The following is a 21062-nucleotide window of genomic DNA, read 5'->3' on the forward strand; positions in this document are numbered from 1 at the left end:
TAGTAATAACAACAACAAATATAAAAAAGAACCAATCATTGTATTTAATTATATCAACAAAGTACTTATTTAAGTACTACAATACTGTGAAACAAATTTTAAATTTTCTTTTCATAGTATATGATTTAACAGCTATTACATAGAAAATGTACCCAAAGTAAATGCACTATGACAAAAAAAAAAAAAATTACATGCTTTCATTCATGAATATTATATGCCAATTATATTAAAATAATAACTAAAGGTCAAAAAAAAATTAATAATAATAATAACAAAAGAAAAAAAAATCATATATACAATAATTTAACAAATTTAGCTAAAACAATGAGGGAATTAGGAAGTTCTTTGATTAAAAAAACAAAATATGAACATAAACGATGAAATAAAAGCATTAATTATACATAGTTAATAGTTTATGTATAATAAATGATAAAAGTGACCAAAAAATTGTTTATTTACAAACTATTTTACCTTAGAACAATTCTTTAAATAATAATCATTGTAAATATACATTATTATTATTTATTTATTATTATATGGTAACAAACATCATATTATATTCATGATGAGATTTGCTAAAAAAAAATTTACATCAATGAAGGCACAAGAAATTGCATTTTGCAGTTTGACCCAAGTTTACTGTTACGTAAAAAAAAAAAAAAATACAAGACAAATAATAACATTTATTATATTATAAATTAAACTTGGTCTTTTGACTAGCTTAACAAATCAGATTAAATTTTCCGTTTGAAAAATAAAACAATGATTATTACTTTGATCTAGGAATTGCAGTATTAGTTTTCCAATAAATTATACATAGGTAAACAATAGTACATTTTTACAGAATTTAAAGACAAGTAGTTTCATTAAACATTATAAGACACATTCTGTAATCGGATACATGTCTATGTAAATATTATAATTTTTTATTTTTATTTATTTTTTACACTTTCATTATTAAAAAATTATTTTTAGTATATACATTATTAAGACTTGAAATGTCTTTATCACAAAGTCTAGTAGAAAAAAATCCCTGTCAGTCAATTATCACGTATGGTAGTATGACAAGCGGTTCACCAGTATCGTTTGACCTAGTTAAGACCTCGTGCCATTCTCTAAATGTTTCACCATTTTCCCAATTGCCAGTAACGCCTTCTATTTGAGCTCCTTCTACCAAATCAGTAGGAGATAGAGGGGGCCGTGGTGGCGATGGTGGAGGTGAACTCCAGTCTATGGCTTCTGGATCTAGAGGAGGTAATCTATTATATATTTCCTGTATTTGTCGGTCGATGTCTGAAACTTTAGGTCGACTAGGTTTATCAACTTTAGTTATAGACGGTTCGTCCTGGAACTCTTGTACAGGTATTTGTGGTTTTTCTTCCAACTGATAATTTTCATCATCCTTTCGTAATGATGCAATTATTTCTTGGGTGGTTTTTAATTTACTGGCGCCAACACACACCATTCTTTCCAAATCCACAGGATTGGTAGGTTTTATCCCTAGTTTTGAAGAATTTTTACCCCCTTTTTTTCGTCCACGTTTTTTTGGACCTTGTGGTTCTAAAATAGGATCAGGTTCTGGATCAAGCTCATTAACTGGACTAGGTATTGGTTCTGGTGTTTTTTGAACTGGTGGTGGTGATAAGATGGTTGAGCTTAGAGAAGGTATTCCATTTAATTTTGGTTTCTATTTAATGAAAAAAATATATAATATTATTAAAATATTAAAATACAAATTTTATAAGATTGATTTCATACTTTAATAGGTGCTGTACATTCTGGTGAAGTCATAGGTCTTTTACTATAGTTGCTAAGCATGCCATTGGGCTGTGAGGAAGGAAGCTTAGCTTGTTGTATGACTTGAGCACTATTTATCATTAGGTTACGCCATCTCTGTACAAGCTCCTTCGCACGTTTGGCCAACTGTTTGTCCAAAGTTTTACGTCGTAATTCATTAACCATTTTACCAATACGAGTTGCCTAATATACATAAATTTAAATATTGTGAATTAATAAACTTAAGAGATGATAATATATAATATTAAAAATTGATGGAATAAAATTAGATAATACTTTATATACAAATATCACATTTATTGTATTTATGTATTCAACTATTTTTTAACAAAAAATTAATAATGTATAAAAAAACTTTAGTCCAAATTAATATTTATTTTACTCTGTATTAATTTAATACATGAACATTTATCTATTCTGTTAAATATAAGGACTTAAGTTTTAACAATCAAAGGACTTAAAATCTAATAAAATGCGATGTGTGTATACAAAGTAAAAAATAACCTTATACAAGTGGTGAAAATAAAAAGATTTACCTCGAGCACCTCCGTGGTAACCGGTAGTTGTTCAAGGGTTGAAATAACCTCGAACACTGTAGACATGTCTGTAACCTGGAGAAGTACATATTTATGAATATTTTATTAAGGTATTTACTATTTATGCATAGTATATAATTATGCACAATATTGCTTATAATGAATTTTGATTTAGTAGCTACTACTTATTTTTTTTATTTAACAAGTAGTATTTTTATTTTTAAATTATAAAATAATTAAAAATATAACAGTATACCCAGGTGATATCTATATATTAATCAATTGCATCAAGATATTTAATATTTCGTTTAATATTTTAATAGTAACGAAATATTGGGAAAACATTTCTCTTCAAGCATCACTTAGGTTTTTAGATAGAAAAAATAAATTTATAACTGTACACACACATTTATAAAAAATTTAATCAAATTAAATTGATTTAATTTTTCAATTAATAGATAATATGAGGCATGAGAGATGTACCTATACGTAATACTGCAAAGTGAAATTAATATTTACTAGAATTAGAATATTATACATAGTTATAACTTATATTGTATTCTAAGTATTTAAGGATATGGGTACACAGTAATCAACTATACCAATAATCAATTGAATTTTTTTTAGGTATTATACAATAAACAAAAGAAAAAAGATATTAAGGAAATGGTGAAAATAGTTTTTTTTATTCACAATTTAGGTTGTTTATTTTTTCAAAAACACATTTATAAAATATACTGTATAATGCAACTTAACTGAAACTTAATGTTCTTAAAAAACATATTAAAAATAACAGGTCTTAACATTGATATTATTACATAGCTTATAAATCTTCTATGTACTTTTAAGGTTAATACTATGTTTCTAAGAAATTATAATTAAAGATTTAAATCTAAATTAATATTAATTTCACAGGAAACGTGACAAAATTCACACTTGGATTATTAATTGGAGAAATTAATGGTTGAAAGTAACCTCACAATACCTAAAACTTGAAATTATAATAAATTCAATATCTATTTTTTTTTTAAATGTATAGGTTTAACATTAAATTGAAATTTTGATGGCATTTTTTACTTTATCTTAGAGGAATAATTTGATATTACTGTTAAACTAATATTTATTTTATTGAATATGTTTTAAGTCGTCTACCTAACCTCACCCAGTTACCCTTCAGGCATAGAAGAAATCAAAACTAAACAAGTTTTAAAATAATTATCAATTCATTCAATTAATGGCTTTAATTTATTTAAAATACAAATTATAAGTTCTTCAGTATTCAATAAACATATTGAACATGGTTAAATTTCAGTTACCAAAAAAACTGTTTTACTATTAGTTAAATTATTCAGTTTCCTTGACCTAAAATGACCTAGATAATTTTACCAAATAATATGTAGGGCGAAAAAAATCACTGTAAAACCATAGGACTAATTGCAAGCATTTACGTTTAAATAAATGAAATCGGCAATAATAAAGCGAATAAATGAAGTGGAAAGTCATGCATTTCACAGCGACAACAATGATTTATGTTAAGATACGATGTGCATGTCGTTTTCGGTCGATGATAAAAATGACATCGATTATGATACAAAACAGGAATCATTTCGGACGAACTAAACGGTATTGAAAACAATAAAACGTTATATAACGTGGGGGACGAAGGTACTAGATATTTGCACCAAGTACGCCACGAGTACCATGGAACATTTGTGAAAACCGTAGTTTCCGGGGCACCGCGGTAACACGGTTCTCGACATATTTACAAAACGCGTGCACTTTTTCCCAAACATTATCCTTGGCAACGACCCTCGTCGTCGATCAAACACACGGGGCGGCCGACGACGACCGATCGAAAACAAAATTGAGAAAAAAACAAAAAAACAAAAAAATAAAACGATTAGATTTTGTATCCGAGGGTTCCAACGAGAATTAAACTCGTACGAGGCAAGAGAAGAAGAGGGAGAGATGTTTTTATTATTATGGAAAAGCGATAAAATAAAAAATACAAAAAAGAAACAGTCGTCGGACGAGAGACAACAGTCGCTAACGGAGGAATACATTATATAATATTATATATTTTATTTTATAAAGTGGAACAGGACGCGATCGCGAATAACGCTAACGGAGACATAATAAAAAAAAAAAAAAAAAAAACGCAGAAAGCCGTAGAAAAGAGTGTAAATAGCCAGAAAGACGCGCACGAGAAAGGAACGATGACGAGCGCGCGTGCGCACTGCCGACGTTCCGTAGGCCACGGGCTCGACCGGACGAAATGTCATCAGTGTGGCGCGGCGGCGTACGGTACGTCCGCCGTCGTCGACAACCTATTTTCGGCCATTGTACACACGACGAACGTCGTACCGTCGGCCCCGCGCGCCACGACCGGTGAACGCACACGCGCTCGCGCACATACACACACACACATAACCTCGCGGACGTACGGCGCGCCACACGGCCGTGGCCGTCGGCGGAAAATCGGTTTACGTTTTACGCACACGCACACGCGCCGGCGAACGGACGACGACGGCAGCAGCAGCAGTCGGCGGGGGTCTTGGCGGCCGCACGCCAGTCGTCGACGGACGTAATATCGCGGACGGACGACACCGGGGGAAACCGGAGACGTCGACAGCGACGACGGGACCGCCGCCGATCGCGCTCGCGTTTTTTTCCCGGTGTCGGCGGACCAGCGACAAATAATTTTAACGATAAATAATGACGACGACGATCGGAGCGCGCCATCGCGTAGACCACGGAAACAGACGATCACGTACGGTACTCGTAACAACATGTAAATATCGTGTTTCAATAATAATAAAAAATCAAGTTATTTAAAAAAAAAATTATATAAAATAATACGGGAGAGTTTGTAAAAATAATATTGTCTTACATTGTATTCATCGTCCAATGCGCTCAATAACCTATGTTTTATGTCGATAAAAGTCTTCTGCATGAGGCCCTATTCGGTCTCAGTTCGGAGAGCACGTCGGCCCACATCAGCACGCACAGCACAACTTACAGTGATGGCGGACGTGCACTGAGGGCCGCCGCTGGCTCCCGAGCCGCAGTAACGGCGATTGGCGGCGGTCGGCACACGAAAGCAACCTGGCTACGCAGACGGCACGGCCCGACAGCGAGCGGTGGCGACCGACCGCGGCCGAACCTCTGATCAGATGTTGCCGCGCCCGCCGCGCGAACCGATCCGCAACGTTTAGTCCACCGCCTCTACTGTGGCTTACCCGTAAATATTCCAAAACGTTCTATAGTCAACGATACAAAACGATATACGCAGTTTAAAATCCCCTTACTGATTTCTGGAAAACGTCGAAAAGCCGATTTACGCAAGTTGGCAATGTCGATTTGCTGTCCAACCACGAGTCACGACCACAACAACTGATAATGTGAAATGTGAATGTATTATCAACACTGTGGTCGTAAACTCGTAAACACTCGCAACACTCCCATGTAGTCGTGGAAACGTGGAATATCGTTGTAATTTATAGTATTTTTATGTGACTGTATAACTGTATTGTAATTTAAATTTTTTTCGTCTATGGTAGACGTCCAAGTACGATTGGCGTTTGGGTGTCACAGACAGGTGTTGGTTTTAAAAGGTTAACCATTTTACAAACCACTCGAGCACGTGGTTTTTTTCCTCATCAATTTTCGGCCTCTACCACGGTGGCTATTAAATTAAATTATAAAATATTAATAATAATCCTGAAATTTAAGTATATTAATTCGGTTTATATTTCTTACTCGATTTTTAATGTTATGTGTAATATTATATTTATTATTTTTCTGTATATTTTAAATAAATCATATAGTCGGTAGGTACAATACATGACGCGTATTTTATACAAAACTCATTTCAATTAATCTTGCTGAAAACTAATAACCTCGATAATTCCTTTTTTAAATAAAATGAACTTAAGTTAACTGTTTAGGTACCTAATGGCTAAAATAATACATAATGTAATTTTTATATTTTATACTTAGATAAACCACATTTTATGAGCTATGAAGTATGAACTAAGAAGTTTTTAACAGTGTGTATTGCACTACTGTTTAAAAAGTAAAGTTTCACTATGAATTAATCTGAGAAAAAGGAAGATTTGATTTCTAGGCTTATCATAATTTATTAAATATTGATTATTAATAAATCATTCAGATTTCAGGTATGAAAATTAAAATGTTGTGTACATTGATTTATTTAGTCAATGTAAAAATGAGTTTTAGTTAGTAATATTTGTAAAATCACTTATTTTTTTGGATATAGGCTTAATGTTATAGATACTTCTTTTTCTTACATTTTTTGTATACTAAATACTTACTGCAGTACTGTTTTTATAGATTATAATTCATAAAAAAATTTTTTTTACCTAACCTTATTTAGGAAATATTATACAACAGTATAAATTATAATGTGTCATTATTTTTTGATTTCGTTAATCGTGGTATATTAAATTTGAGATTTGTAAATATTAAGATGATAATTCATTTTAAAATGTACGTTATATTCTTATATTATAAAAATACAGATTATCTTATTGACTAGTAGGGCATTGGGTTCTATGAATATCAGAGTATGTATGACTTGTACAAGTTAAACGTCTTAAATACATCTTAAAATACAGTTATTGTAGTTGATGGAGATAGTTACGAACTCTGTACGTCAACTTTTATAACTAATATTATAATATCCATTTATATACGTCAAATATAACTAATAACGCTTTAAATACTAAACAATTATCATGACGTGATTATGTTTTGTCTTGCTAATTTTAACAAGTTCCATTTTCTTTCTCGGGGGATTTACCCTCCTTCCGTAACACATTTACAGAACCGCGATCGTTTGCTTTTGTATATTTACAGTATTCCATAATGTTGTAAAATTATATTATAGGTGTAAATTTGCAATATATGATTATAATATTATTATATAGTAGGTACTGGGTATTTACTATATACTATGGTCTATGACCATGTGGTTCGTATGCTCGTATATAATATTATTAACTAATAACTAATAAGTATTAGTATTTACTATTTATAGCCATATGTCCCGTATAATCCATGGGCCGAAAACTGATAAGTCCCATTACAGTATTTACATTATTCATCATTCATTAGGTTTATTTATAATATAGGTATTTTGGTAAAATAAGTTAAGGTATACACTATACCTGAGTCCTGAATTGATAAATTGGTAATATTATGTTTAGATTTTAAAGTATGAATAAATTTAGAGTTTTTCGGAAGGAGAATTTGGGAATATTTAAAGGTGGTTAGTTGGAACAATACTTGTATAATAGTGCGTTTTGTATGAGTATAATATGAATTTAATCCAAGCGTATATTATTTACATTTATAAGAGTACAGTATCTAAAAAAAAATGATCGATAAAATGGTAATTGTAGTGTCTATTATACACTAAATGTATAATCTAAATTTTAGATTGTATTAATTTATTTAAAAATAATGAAATATTTCATTTTGTAGCTACGAAAAATATTTCCTTTTATTTTTTAATGCATTAAATTCGACCCTAGTCCCTAAATTAAATATTTAACTTAATCTAAGCATCTTATTTATTCGTAATACAAATCTATAGGTACTGTCTGTTGTATGTATATTAATATATTATATGTATATAATATGTTATATAGCCATATAGGTTACCATTATAGTTGTGGTGTATACTGTATAGCCCAAAGACGTTAGGAAAAAAAATGAAAATTCTGTACTTAATAAATATATGTTATTAAAGTATAGGGTAAGTAATAAGTAAAATAATTTTTTTTTTTTGAAATCTTAATAGAACTTACTATATATTATTATATAATGTAATTATAATAACAAAGAATTGGTGCTCTGAATACTGTATATAAGGGTCAATATTCATCATAAATTCATCACACGTCTAGTTGGCTTATTTTATAAATATTTTGAGGTGGTTGTTAAACTGTAGAAGGATCAAGGGACAAGGAGGCTTCAGAACGGATATTGCATTGAACAATTATGAATTAATGAGAGAGAAAAGACTAGGTATGATATGTTTGATATCAAATTAATATAACGAAATATTATCTTACCAGCTGTTGTATTTGTATGTATATCACATTGAAGCTTAGGTTGTATGATTTATATTTTTATGCTATTACAATTTTCCTTATTATTATTTTATTGATATTGCCAGCAGTTATAGGTACTTGGGTCACATAACGATAACATACAAACAAAATCGGAAAATTATAGTAAATCCTATAAAATTGTATTTGCTTTCTTTTCTGAATAAAGTGAAGTTATTTCAGTTCATTATTTTATAGTTGCTTTTAACTTGAATTCACTAAAATATTAAAAATTTATAAAATTCATAATAATACAAGTATATAATACATGGAAAAGTTCAAGTTCCGACGAATAATGTTTGTAAAACGTAATAAATAAATTAACATTATATTTATATTTAAAAAAAATAATTTTGCTCAAATTCAAACTTTCAATGTGTAAAAAAAATGTTTTCATATATTTGTTAGATTTTATGTATTTATAAAATTATAGTTTATTATAAACTACTTATGAAAAATTTTGTATTCAATTTTTAAAACGTATAAAAAAAAAGTTTTTGTAAATTTTTAACTTCAAATTAGTTTGCAATTTTTTGCGGTTTTTACGAATATTGTCAAAATTCTAATTTCAAATGCGTATAAAATAATTGTGCCTATATATTCTTATAATTTAAGACTATAAGTCTATACTCTTTAAGACTAACTCACGAGAAACTGTAGATATTAAATTTTCAAGTATTTTGACTTCACCAAAAAAATGTTATCGTCATTTATACAAAAAATCTAATATAACAAATTACTATAAAATATAGTCTTAAAATAAACGAAATAATTTTAAAATTAAATTATGTAAAGAATAAATGCCATGTTAATCTAAATATCTGGTGAAATTTTCAAGTATCTACAAATCTTTGAATAATAACAAATATTTAAAATCGCTTGAGCCTTTAAGGATAAATCGTTATCGTTAGGCGATTTCGTAAAAATTTAAAATTTAAACGCTCATTACATTTTTTCTTATAATGACTCGATTTTTTTTTATAGTTATTTGAAGAAAAACTTAGTGTTGAATTGTTTAACCTATTATATGTTTCTATTTAAGGCTAAACATTTTATGAATTTTCAACTACAAAATAACTTGCAAATTTTCGCGATTTTGATATATTTCATAAAAATTTAAACTTTAAACGCTTATAAAAAACAATTATAACCAACGGTTTTTGATTTTTTTTTTAACTACAATAAGAACAACTATAAAGAAATATATTTTCAAGTATTTTTACTCAACCGAAAAATGTTTCGACATTTATAAGAAAAAAAATCGAGCTCAAAAAAAGCCAGAAAATTCTGAAAATTTAACCGTGTATAGATAACGCTAATATAAATAATAAATATTTTGTGAAAATTTCAAGTATTTACAGTAATTGGTTTTTAAGTTACAACTCTATAAAAAATCGATTTTATCAAAAACTGGTTTTACGTAAAAATTCCTGTTTTACCGTCATTATTTTGTGGTTTTCCCCGATATTTTCTTAATACTGCTGAAAATTTTACTTTTGACCTCTATTATAAATATTATAATGCACCAAAGATATTATTCACTTTACCAACGGAAACCACCCCTGAAGTTTTAAACTGAAGCATTATTTCGACAAGTTGCGGTGTACACTGTATATAGAGACAGAAACAAAATACAATATTGTAAAATCAATACATTCATCAACCATTCAGAATCTAAAAATACACATCATTGTAAAAGTAAAATTATTCATTTTAAATAAATACAACGATAAGGTCTACTTAAAATCTAAAGTTAGGGACAAAACGGGATTTTTCAGTAAAACTTCTGTAGTAGGAAATTTAAAATTGAATAGACGAAAATAATTATTGCATATTAAATTTATTGTTTTCACTATTTTATATTTTTATTTTTATACATGTCTAAATGTTTCTAAGTACCTATGTATAAACATTTGCATGGTATAATTTTCCAAATATTTTTAATTTTTTGAGCTATTTATAATTTATACAGACATTTAAAATAGTTGATTTATTTTAAGTCTTTTCTTAAATGTTTTACTCTGTTAAAAAATTTAGCAATTTAATTTAATAAAAGTAAAAAGGTGGTTCCTCTTTGTTATTACTTATTATAGCTATTTGGATATATTAAAGATATTATATACATTTTATATACATATGCATCACATTTTGACAAAATTTGTTAAAATTACGAAAATGTCGAACTATTTTGCAATTAAGAATCTACAATACATAGATTGTTAGGTAAGCTAAAGAATTGAAAGTTTAATTCAAACTTCTTACTTCCCCATTCGGCATCCCCATAAGTAGATCTATCCGAAACCTCAAAATCTGAATAAGATAAATGTACAATTTCTTGTTAAATACATTTTATGATAAAATGTTAATGAAATTTTATATTTAAATGAAAAATAATGATTTAGTCGTGTTATAATAATGTAATCCAAAAATATTATCCGTAGGACTTGAAATTTAAACATATAAATATGTTTTTTTTATATTTTACAATAGGTACATAATACTATAATAGTCATAACACATTTTTATAATATTTTGACTATATAATTAGCCATTAGACAGTATTGCCTTTTTATATTACAAACGGCACATAACCTATTCATTTAGTTATTCGTTCTACTGAAAAGTGTCTAAATCGGTATAAATTCAAAACAATAAAATATGATAAACTTTTATTAATGTAGCTGTTATTATAATTTATAATTTATTATATAATATTAAAGTTTTCGGCAAAAATCAATTCATCCTATAAATCATACGGTGGACTCCTACAACACATATTACCATTGAATGGACTACTTATATTTGATTCTATAATCAATGACGTTTTATTTTAATGGTAAAACTATTGAATAAATGAAATCTCATTTATTATGTGATATTAGTTTATAACTACAATAAATTACTTACCTATAGAAACTAAAGTAGGAACCTATAGATTATTACTTATTAGTTATTATTGTAGCTCATAGTTTTTCATATTATGCAATTATTTATTACCTATTAAGTAAAAATTTAACTCGTCCATTACTGTGACCTATATTCTAAAACGAGACGAACTCAAAATATATACTTACTAAATATAAGTTATAAAAAAGCTCTCCGTTGCTTAAAATTCATCAAATTTCTTTTGTTTTTTATTAGATTTAAAAAAAAAGTTTTGTATAACATATTATAAACATTTTATATGAGCAAATAAGCGATTGAAGTTCAAGTTGTTATGACAGTACGACACTAAATAATAAAACTTAATATTATAATAATTTATTTTCAGACGATTTTTGTTGTTCAGTTATAATTTAGACAAAGTTAATTGTTAAAACTTAAACATTCCATAATTACTTCAAATTTATATAATTTCGTAAACACTATTCAATTTTTTGAAATATTTATACTTATTTTTAAGTTATCTATGCTACGAATATATTAATTTACGTCGTAATAATAAATATGTAATATTATAATAATCATTAATAATATGTGATATTTTTGGCAAAAATAAGTTCAACATACTGTTACTACCTATTAATAGAAAATCAAATTAAAAATAGCTAATGGACTAATAAGTAATAAATATTTTAGTCCATTATGATCCACTGAGAATTGAGATAATATCTTGAATAATTTTCACTGACATGCTTTCGTAATTATTTATTAATATAAATATTAAATCTTGTGTATCATACGATACACATTAATGCAGCATTGCACTCGACTGTGCAGCATCGCTATTCGCTAGTTAATTGTAGTTGAACCGAGTACTGAGTAGCAGTTAAATCTTTTTTCCTATGACTGAGGAACAGTTGTAGACATAAGACAACTGATCTTTTTGTTAATGTTTCAAAATATGTTTCAATGCGAGTATGCGACCGATTTATTTATTACGTTTACGGGTAGAATATTGATGTACAATTTTTAACGTTTAACTTTTGACTTAACTGTTAAATGACTGATAGAAAAATATGTCCTACAAAAACGTGATAAGAGATAAGACACTATCATTATTCATTTTCATTTCATAATGTTGTGAATTTGTAAGATTCGCGTTATAATATTTGTTAAATGTTATTTTTGTACTTTTGCAGAAAGATATTGTGCAAACTTCAAATTACGCCAGTGCGTTAACAAATAATAAGTTTAAAATGAATTCATAGTACGTATTACCACCTATTGGATAACATGGCCGGACGTATAGTCACAGGCACTATAAGGGCAGTAGCTGGAAGTAGAAAACCTATTAAAGCTGCTCTTACCTTGGTCAGTATCAAATCAAAGTCCATTATTTTAACCTAAGAAATATATATTTTACTAGCAATAATATATTATGTATTTTTACAGACACCATCGGCTGTTGATCAACTAAAAAAGATTCTCTCTGGAAAATCAGACTGTGTTAGTTATTTTTTAATAATATATAAATTTATTGTAAGTATTATTTGTAAGTTGTTTAAATGTTATAGATTGGTCTTAAAATTGGTGTTAAACAACGAGGATGCAATGGTCTAAGTTATACGCTAGACTATGCTAGTGAAAAACATAAATTAGATGAAGAAGTTGTTCAAGATGGTAAATTATTAAATTAATAGATATTATATTATTAAGGTAATTTTTGAGAATTAATGCATTGATAAAGATTTAGGTAGGTAGATATAATTATATGCTTTACGTATCTATCTAAACTGTTTAGTGAAATAACTTACCAATTTTGTTCGTACCCACTCAACACCTTATTACTTATATTGGTTCCATTATGGCAGGATGTAAATTAGTAAAGTATAAAAAAACCAGTGGTGTAGCTAGACACTCTTTCTTGGGAAGGTCCGATATTTTGATTTAAGGATTACCAATGAATATTTTTATTAAATATCAAAGTAACAGAATATTATATACTATACATATATTTTAAATTTTAAAACTAATAGTACCTATAGTTGTCATATAGACTACACATTCAATACAATATAAAACATTTATTTTTGGAGAAAAGTGGATAGGCCCGGGTCTACCCATTGGGGTTTTACCATTGGGAAGAACTAATATTGAATATGTTTTCTTTCTGTTCAAAATATATATATTATGTACCATAAATAATTTTTTTTTATGAATTCTAGGAATACGTGTGTTTATTGATAGAAAAGCTCAGTTGACATTACTTGGAACTGAAATGGACTTTGTTCAATCCAAATTGTCTTCAGAATTTGTGTTTTATAATCCTAACATAAAGGGAACTTGTGGGTGTGGTGAAAGTTTTAACATCTAAACTTAAGAAGTAAGTTATAGGAAGCATTTTTAAATAAAAACATTTTATTTTAGATAAATATATTGTATTATCATATAAAAAAATACATATAAAAGCTATTTAAATTTTCAAATACAGAAATTGTTAAATAATAACCAATAATCATATGTATATTATATTATATTCAAAAAATGTAAATAAAAATGATGAACTCTCAAGGTAGAAAAAAATGTATTAATGTTATTATTGAGAATTTAATTAAAAATAAAATATTTAAAACATGAATATCCTTATAGAATATTATAGAATTATAAAATAAATTGAAAAAAAATAATGCACAGTTATGATAACTTTGGTTGTTGTTTAAGTTCAGTGATATTAAGTATTTTGGAAGGAGTTTTATTTTTCCGCAATGATTTTTTATTTTTGTTTAATAATCCTTCTGTTGGTAATTTCTGTTGAGGATTTTCTAAAAAAAAAAAATAAAAAATTATTTGCAATTTTTATTAATTATAGAATGTTAGGTTAGATGATATTATAGTTTACATAGAAACTAAACTCTTGTACAACCTTTCCATAACCAAATATAACTAACCTGTTTAATTCAACCCAAGTATTTTGGTATTCTAATATTGACAGCAAATGGTTACCATTATTTTGTTGTACAAGACAATTTGTTAATGTATTCTCAAATTTAATGATTTCACACTTATTTTGAATTGTAAAGTAATAATCAGGTAATTAGGTAACACTTAGTTGAATAGTCATAACTAAGAATGGCGTCAAAAAGGGTTAAGTCCTCTAATCTTTGATTTTAATTCCCCTTTCATAATTCCTAGTCTTACAGTAGTTAATTTTAAATTTAAATTTAAAATACTATTAAGTTTTTTTATTGACATCTTGGAAAAATATTTTTGTTTTTGGTAATTCAGAAATTGTATTATTGTATTTAATACATAGAGTAATAATATAATGTAATAACCTAACCTTGTAAAAAATCATGCTATATAGTTTTTTTTATAATATAAAATCATGCCATGTAGTTATTTTATATTATAAATTTTAGATAGTAGATGTCAAAGTAAACACAAAAATATTCATCACTTGTTTACCACCCAGAATTCGGAAGAAAAGACGCTAAATTTATTTAATATAAGTGGGGGTGACACAGCCTTCCACATTTTTATTTCTTTTGAAAATGTTACTATGTTAGGGTATTGTTTTATTAATTCTAGGTTATACATTTTTAACATCTCTAGATTTTGCATTATAAATTACTGATAATTGTATTATTTAAGAAGAATTCAATTTGTTGTCACATACAATGATACAAAACATACTAAATTTATTTATTATCAAATTTAAAAACAAAAATATAATTCTTCCATCAACTACATTTTCTATATTTAATGTGAGTTAGTAGATAAAATATTTATTATTTACTTTTAAATTAAAATATTGAATAAAATTATGAGATGTCAGAGATCATCTTTAAATTTAATTATTAGTACCTACTTGTACTTTTACTGTAATAATAATAAAAAAAACTATTGGAAATGAAGAATTTTTAGTTAAGAGTACCACTACTATGTTGTGTTCTTTAAGAGTTTTATACAATTATACTACTGTATTATAATAAGTAATATTGAAAGAGTATTAATTTCTCTATTTATTAATTTGTAAACATTTGATTTTTATCAAACAAAAATATAGATAAGATTAAATAGATAGATACCTGAAGTATAGGATTTTTCAGGTGCGATCAGCTGATATCTTTCCATGTAATGCAGTGTTGAAATAGAATAGTTATTTGGAGATTTCATGGTAGGTTGTGTTGTTGGCACAAAATGTTTATTCATATCAACTGAAATAAAAATAAATATGATATACTTTAATTTATATTTAACAATGTACTAATTAATAAATAAGAATATTGCCTATATAATAAATATAAATATCTATTATTTGATAATATACATCATAATACTATATAAAAATTATAAAAAAGATGTCTTAGTATATTTTTGTGTATACATATTTCTTATACACCATTTCCAATACAGGTAATAAAATAAAAAATTGATTGTTTATTTTATTTTTTAGGTTTCATAAGAGTTTAAATAAAAGAGAAAAAACAAGATTGGTATACAGTGAGTGGATGAATAGTCAATACCATTAACATAGTTTTTCATTTCAATTAGATGCAGTAAACTTATATTGTTATCAATGATTTATGTGTTGTACTGTTACTATTTGACAATGTGAATTGTTATTTATTTCAATTATTAAAATTGTTATGTTTATTAAATCTAATCATATCTTTTAAAAAATCATAGTGACCATGACTTACATTTAACAGCTTGTTCAGGTGATAAGTACTGCATGGCAAGTGCTTGCATCTGTAAGCTGGAATCTATTTTACTATTTTCGGGTAACATAAAACGTTTGTATGGTTCCAAATTCCTAAAAATGAATAAAATCATTAAAATTATTTAAAGCCTTATAAAGTCTGCAGTCAAATCAAATGAAGCCTCTAAAGAGTAATATATAATTTACTTCGGTGGAATTGTTGCTGTAGGTTTAACACATTCTATTGGTTCAGCTACGTTATATCTTTGTTCACTCCTATTATCTTCAAGTAAGTTATTTACTTGTCCCTTTTATTAGAAAATAAATAATAACATAAGAACTATAAAATATACTATAAAAATTGTTCTTTATACAAAAATTTGTAAATATTTGCAGCTTACAATAATATTTTTATACATTGTCCATCCCACTTCAATTTTCTTGTCATTTTCTTCTTCACATTCACTATATATTCAAAAAAAAAAAAAATGAATTTAAAATTTTTATTTTACTTATCATATAAAAAATATTACCTATTTTCACTATCCTCAGATGATGATTTCATATCAATATGAATCGATTGTTCAGGAGATATTGGATCTTCAATTACTTGAACGTCATTTGCATTCAAATCAAATGATTCATCACTAGGGGAGAAAAATATACAATGAAAGACATAAACCTTAAATTTAAGTTAATAAAGTTATATTATAGTAGGCCACCAGGATGTTTTAAAAAGGAGTCTTCATTTTGTTTGATGAACGAAATGTTGTAAATTTATTATATCATAGTAATATTATTTTAATGTAACACAACAACTACAAAATCATTATTAGTTGATAATTTATTCGTATTATATTCAAGATAAACTCAATAACTTTTTCATTTGAGTACTATATAAAAAAATTGTAAGCACTTAGAGGGTCAAAATTATATAAACCTATATACTGCCCTGCTAAGCAAAAGTGCCGTAAAACTCAATTTCTTATTTTTGAGAAAAATGAATGTTTGTTTTTTTAATTTTATTATAACTTTATTATTTGTTATCCCAATTAATTTAGTATAATACATATTCACCTTTATAGTTTTTTTGACGAGGAATGCAATGAAATAATAAAATAAAACTTTTATCCATATGTTACATGAATAAAAGTTATTTTGATGTTATTACTTAGAGCCATAAGCCGTAAATATACCACTATTTACTAAATAAAAATGTCGTAAGTCAATTTTACGGCATTATTGCTTAATAATTATAATTGTCTATAGATATAATTACTTGAACTAATGGCCGTAAATAATTTTATATTTATTATGATAGATATTATATCTTGGTTAGTAGATACTATAACTTGGGTATAACTTGGGTAGAACATAGAAATATTAAGCAAAAATGCCGTATCTATCAAAATATTTACGGCGTTTATGCTTAGTAAATGTATGATACGGCGTTCTTACTTAGTAGTTCTAATTTTCTTCGTTACTTACGGCATTTCTAAATAACGTTTTATGTGTCTGTAGCCTATTTAATGTGATTTTGGGGGTATTTTTTCTACAGAGAATGTGTAAAATGTGTTTACCGATCAGATGCCGTATCTATCTAATTTTTTTTTTTTTTCGAGTTACGGCACTTTTGCTTAGCAGGGCAGTATACATACCTTAATTTTGAATCCCTCTTCTAGATTAAATAAATATAATATTTTATAATGGTTTAAGGTAAAGACCCCCCAGGGCTGTGAAAATAATTTAAAAAATATTTTTAATCTACTATAGGACTACTCCCATAGACAAGTTTCTTATAGGAAAGTGTTAAATTACATTATCAAATTAAGTAAAACTAGTTTAACTAGTTTGCTTAAAATGTATTATTAATTGATTGGATGAAAACAAATATTCCATGTACCTTATAATAGAGTAAGTCTTTTCCTTTTCTTTTGTGTTATTTTCCTCATCTTTATTTTCATCACATTTAGTATCAACTGGAAGTTTGGGTTTTTCTTTAGTTACAGAAGTGATACCTGGTTTACCTGAATATTTTGGATTTTGATTTGGTTTGTTTTTTTTCTGTACAGCTTCAGATTTTTTTAAATTGGTCAGTTGTTTTTCTGTACGGTTATCGTGGGAATATTTTGAAGGACATTTTTCTTGAGTTAAATCATTTTTAAACACTTCTGTTGTTTTAGAATCATTATCTTTTTTACAATGACTATTCTCAGAGCAACAACATTTGTGTTGGTTTTGCTGATTCGATAATACAGTGACTAACAACTTCTGTATAGTTTCTAAAAGAAATTTAATTTGATCATTTTGTAATTGCATCATACTGTAAATATCTTTGACAGTGGGAGTGTTTTGGCAGGCACATTTATGACATTCACTACCAGATTTGTAGGAAATTTTATCTGAAAAGTGACTATAAGGATTTTGATGGCAATCACTGTATGGTGAAGATCCATAATATTGCTTGTCGCGTGGTTCATAGTAACGAGTGTCTTTATGTATTGGAGGTGTGCAATTTTGACGATTTTTCCATTCACTATACGTTTCATGAGTATTTTGACTATTAGTATAATATGGTGAGTGCTTATTTAATGAATTTGAATTATTTTTTGACGAATCAAATACAACTGATAATTCTGGAACCTCAGGCTTGGCTGACAATTCCTAAAAAACATTACATTAACATTTTTAGCATCTTGATGATGGAATATACTTCTTAACAAAAAATTATTTTAAGTATAAACAGAGTATTAGAATAGTTATCATTGTAAAAAAAGATTTACTTGAAACTGTGTTGGCTTAGGGGCCGGCCGAGGTTCGAGTTCATCGCTGGGAGTATTGGAGTACATCGAACGATTTCAATAGGTAACAGTTGACACGCTTAAAGTGGAAATTATAAAATAGCAAAAATCTTGTTACTATAAATCCGTTTTTGATTAAGTCTTCAGTCTTGATATAAGAACAAAAATGTTAAATACTCAAACAAAAACGATGCTATAAATGTTAATTAATAAAAATAAATACTTAATATTAACATAATTGATAACGATTTTCCCGCTAAGAATTATAATCATTGTGTTTGAAAGTGATATCCCCTCCATGCTAAACTTATCACTGTTATCTGTCTACAATCGTGATATTTATTTATTTTTAATCAATATCTAACTGATAACAATATCTTGATATCTCATTAGTCATTAGCCGTGGACGGGACGTTGGGACACTTCTGAACTGGATCTTCGCCGATTCCTCGGTCCGTGGTGGCGCGGTGTGAGGACAAATGACAACTATCATTTTAGATTTAGCATTTTAAGGGTTTAGGCTTTAATAGTCAACGTGAAATGACTGACGTACTGTCAATAATTTTTTTCTACCGGATAATTATTCATAAGTATTTTCTGCGTTCAACGTAACTGTAATTATTAATTAGTCATTCAACTATGACTAACCATACATCTACAATTAGTATAATATTGTTTATGCCATAAATTCAATTTTACATTCTTATTATTGAAGTAAGTCAAAACACAATACTTATTTTGTTATTAAGTGTAATGTTATGTCTTTAAGTTTAAGTTTAGTTAGATTTTCAAACGAATAATCAAGTCAATTAATTGTCAGTGTTTACACATTCACTGGTTTCAATGCCATGCACGCCACACTTAAGGTCAAATGAGGTAGTAAGGTTTACTTCCTAATTATGTAAAAAACAGTTATGCACTATATTGAATCACTTAACTTTGATTAGTGAAAGAGGAATGATTAATTTTTAAAATGATGTATAATTAAATTTAGGAATATAATATTGAAACAAATTATAAGAAAAATAAATAGTTATATTATTTTGCTTTTTAATTTACAGGACAAAGTTTTCTTTAGTTTTATCCTTTCTATTTTAATTGTTTTAACAATATGGATGATGATGATAAAAAAGGGTAAGTTAATTCTTATTACAATTTCCTATATGTATTAAATGCTTGCTTATACAGACAAATAGTACTTTTGTTACATATACAATTATTTGTTAAGTAAAAAAGTTACTATTTTTGTAAACAGTTTCTTAAGGCTGGGAAACTAAATTATTTCTCAATTATTTTGATAAATTGAAGTTAAGTTAACTTCTTCGTGTACATTTTGGGTAATTGATATTTTAGCTTCAAATAGTTAGAAGATTGTTAGTTTAAACTAAAATAATTTACAAATATAAGTTATAATTACTTGTAAATTATATTTTAAGTATAAATATAATTTTGATCAGGTTAGAAAGAAATTGCTATGATTATATTTAAATGAAAAAAAAAAATTGTATATTTACTTTAAATTGTTATATACTTAAATACATTAACTTTGAGTACAAGTCTACTAGATAACTAAACAACTGGATAAATAACTTCTTTCTTAAAATATTTTACCTATTAATTCCCCAGCCTAAGTCATTGTTATTGTATGCTGTAATTTGATCTTTATTCTTCTCATAATTATTTATTAATAATTGCACTATTTGATCTCTTACATTTTGTTTTCATTAGTTTCATTTATATTATTGATACAAGTTCAATTTCATTTATTTACAACACATTTTTGTGCACTTAACTATTATATTATATGTGTGGATAGCTTATTACGATCATATTTTACTTTATTTTGTGTTGATCTTAGAAAAACTTAATTAAAATTTAGTTTAAATATATTAATGTTAATAATGTTATATATCATATATTCATAAGTCATAAGTCATAACTATCATCAATTATAATTTTAATTTACATATTTTTGTTTTTTTTTTCTATTTATCCATTATTCTTTATGATATCAGATAATAACCTTTGAGGAAATATAGTATATTTATAATCTATAATTAATGCTATTACTCATTGTATTAATATTATATTCTATTGACTAACAATGCCTACATACATTATTATTTTTTTTATTATGATTATGAAATTAAAACATTATTCTATCAATTGTATTGAGCTTAAATAAAATGAAAAATTCTGAAACGGTGTT

The 21062-nt window shown here is 27.0% G+C and overlaps 4 protein-coding genes across 10 annotated transcripts in view; 2 read left to right on the plus strand and 2 right to left on the minus strand.

The window, feature by feature from the left end:
• Window positions 1-21: 21 nt before the first annotated feature.
• Window positions 22-5402, minus strand: LOC114121479 (mediator of RNA polymerase II transcription subunit 26). Its single transcript, XM_027983854.2, has 4 exons — window positions 5224-5402; window positions 2334-2408; window positions 1759-1980; window positions 22-1687 (listed from the first exon to the last, which is right to left on the minus strand). The coding sequence occupies exons 1-4, from the start codon at window positions 5284-5286 to the stop codon at window positions 1037-1039; spliced, it is 1011 nt and encodes a 336-aa protein (XP_027839655.2). The 5' UTR covers window positions 5287-5402; the 3' UTR covers window positions 22-1036.
• On the plus strand, window positions 4640-16016 carry LOC114121481 (iron-sulfur cluster assembly 1 homolog, mitochondrial). Of its 3 annotated transcripts, none has more exons than XM_027983855.2 (6): window positions 4640-5124; window positions 12550-12721; window positions 12803-12856; window positions 12925-13030; window positions 13576-13733; window positions 15807-16016. In XM_027983855.2, the coding sequence occupies exons 2-5, from the start codon at window positions 12644-12646 to the stop codon at window positions 13722-13724; spliced, it is 387 nt and encodes a 128-aa protein (XP_027839656.1). In that variant the 5' UTR covers window positions 4640-5124; window positions 12550-12643; the 3' UTR covers window positions 13725-13733; window positions 15807-16016. The 3 variants fall into 3 exon arrangements, with proteins under 3 accessions (XP_027839656.1, XP_027839657.1, XP_050060293.1); XM_027983856.2 differs by having other exon boundaries at window positions 4640-5103; XM_050204336.1 differs by lacking the exon at window positions 4640-5124 and adding an exon at window positions 5395-5574.
• On the minus strand, window positions 13942-19093 carry LOC114121478 (uncharacterized). The gene is made up of 8 exons (XM_027983853.2): window positions 18836-19093; window positions 17956-18716; window positions 16586-16699; window positions 16454-16517; window positions 16260-16360; window positions 16054-16166; window positions 15439-15567; window positions 13942-14172 (listed from the first exon to the last, which is right to left on the minus strand). Exons 1-8 carry the CDS (start codon window positions 18899-18901, stop codon window positions 14045-14047), a joined length of 1476 nt encoding a protein of 491 aa, XP_027839654.2. The 5' UTR covers window positions 18902-19093; the 3' UTR covers window positions 13942-14044.
• Window positions 19094-19189: 96 nt separating this feature from the next.
• LOC114121477 (prestin) overlaps window positions 19190-21062 on the plus strand; it is a 61864-nt gene continuing 59991 nt past the window's right edge. Inside the window, exons 1-3 of one of the 5 annotated variants that reach the window (XM_027983850.2) lie at window positions 19190-19567; window positions 19623-19729; window positions 19915-19987. In XM_027983850.2, coding sequence (XP_027839651.2) covers window positions 19965-19987 — 23 coding nt within the window. In that variant the 5' untranslated portion in view covers window positions 19190-19567; window positions 19623-19729; window positions 19915-19964. Of the gene's footprint in view, window positions 19988-21062 lie in introns of all 5 variants that reach the window. The other 4 variants (XM_027983848.2, XM_050204329.1, XM_027983849.2 and 1 more) reach the window with 4 other exon arrangements.

This window comes from Aphis gossypii, chromosome 3 (assembly GCF_020184175.1).
Source record: "Aphis gossypii isolate Hap1 chromosome 3, ASM2018417v2, whole genome shotgun sequence".
NCBI lineage: Eukaryota > Metazoa > Arthropoda > Insecta > Hemiptera > Aphididae > Aphis > Aphis gossypii.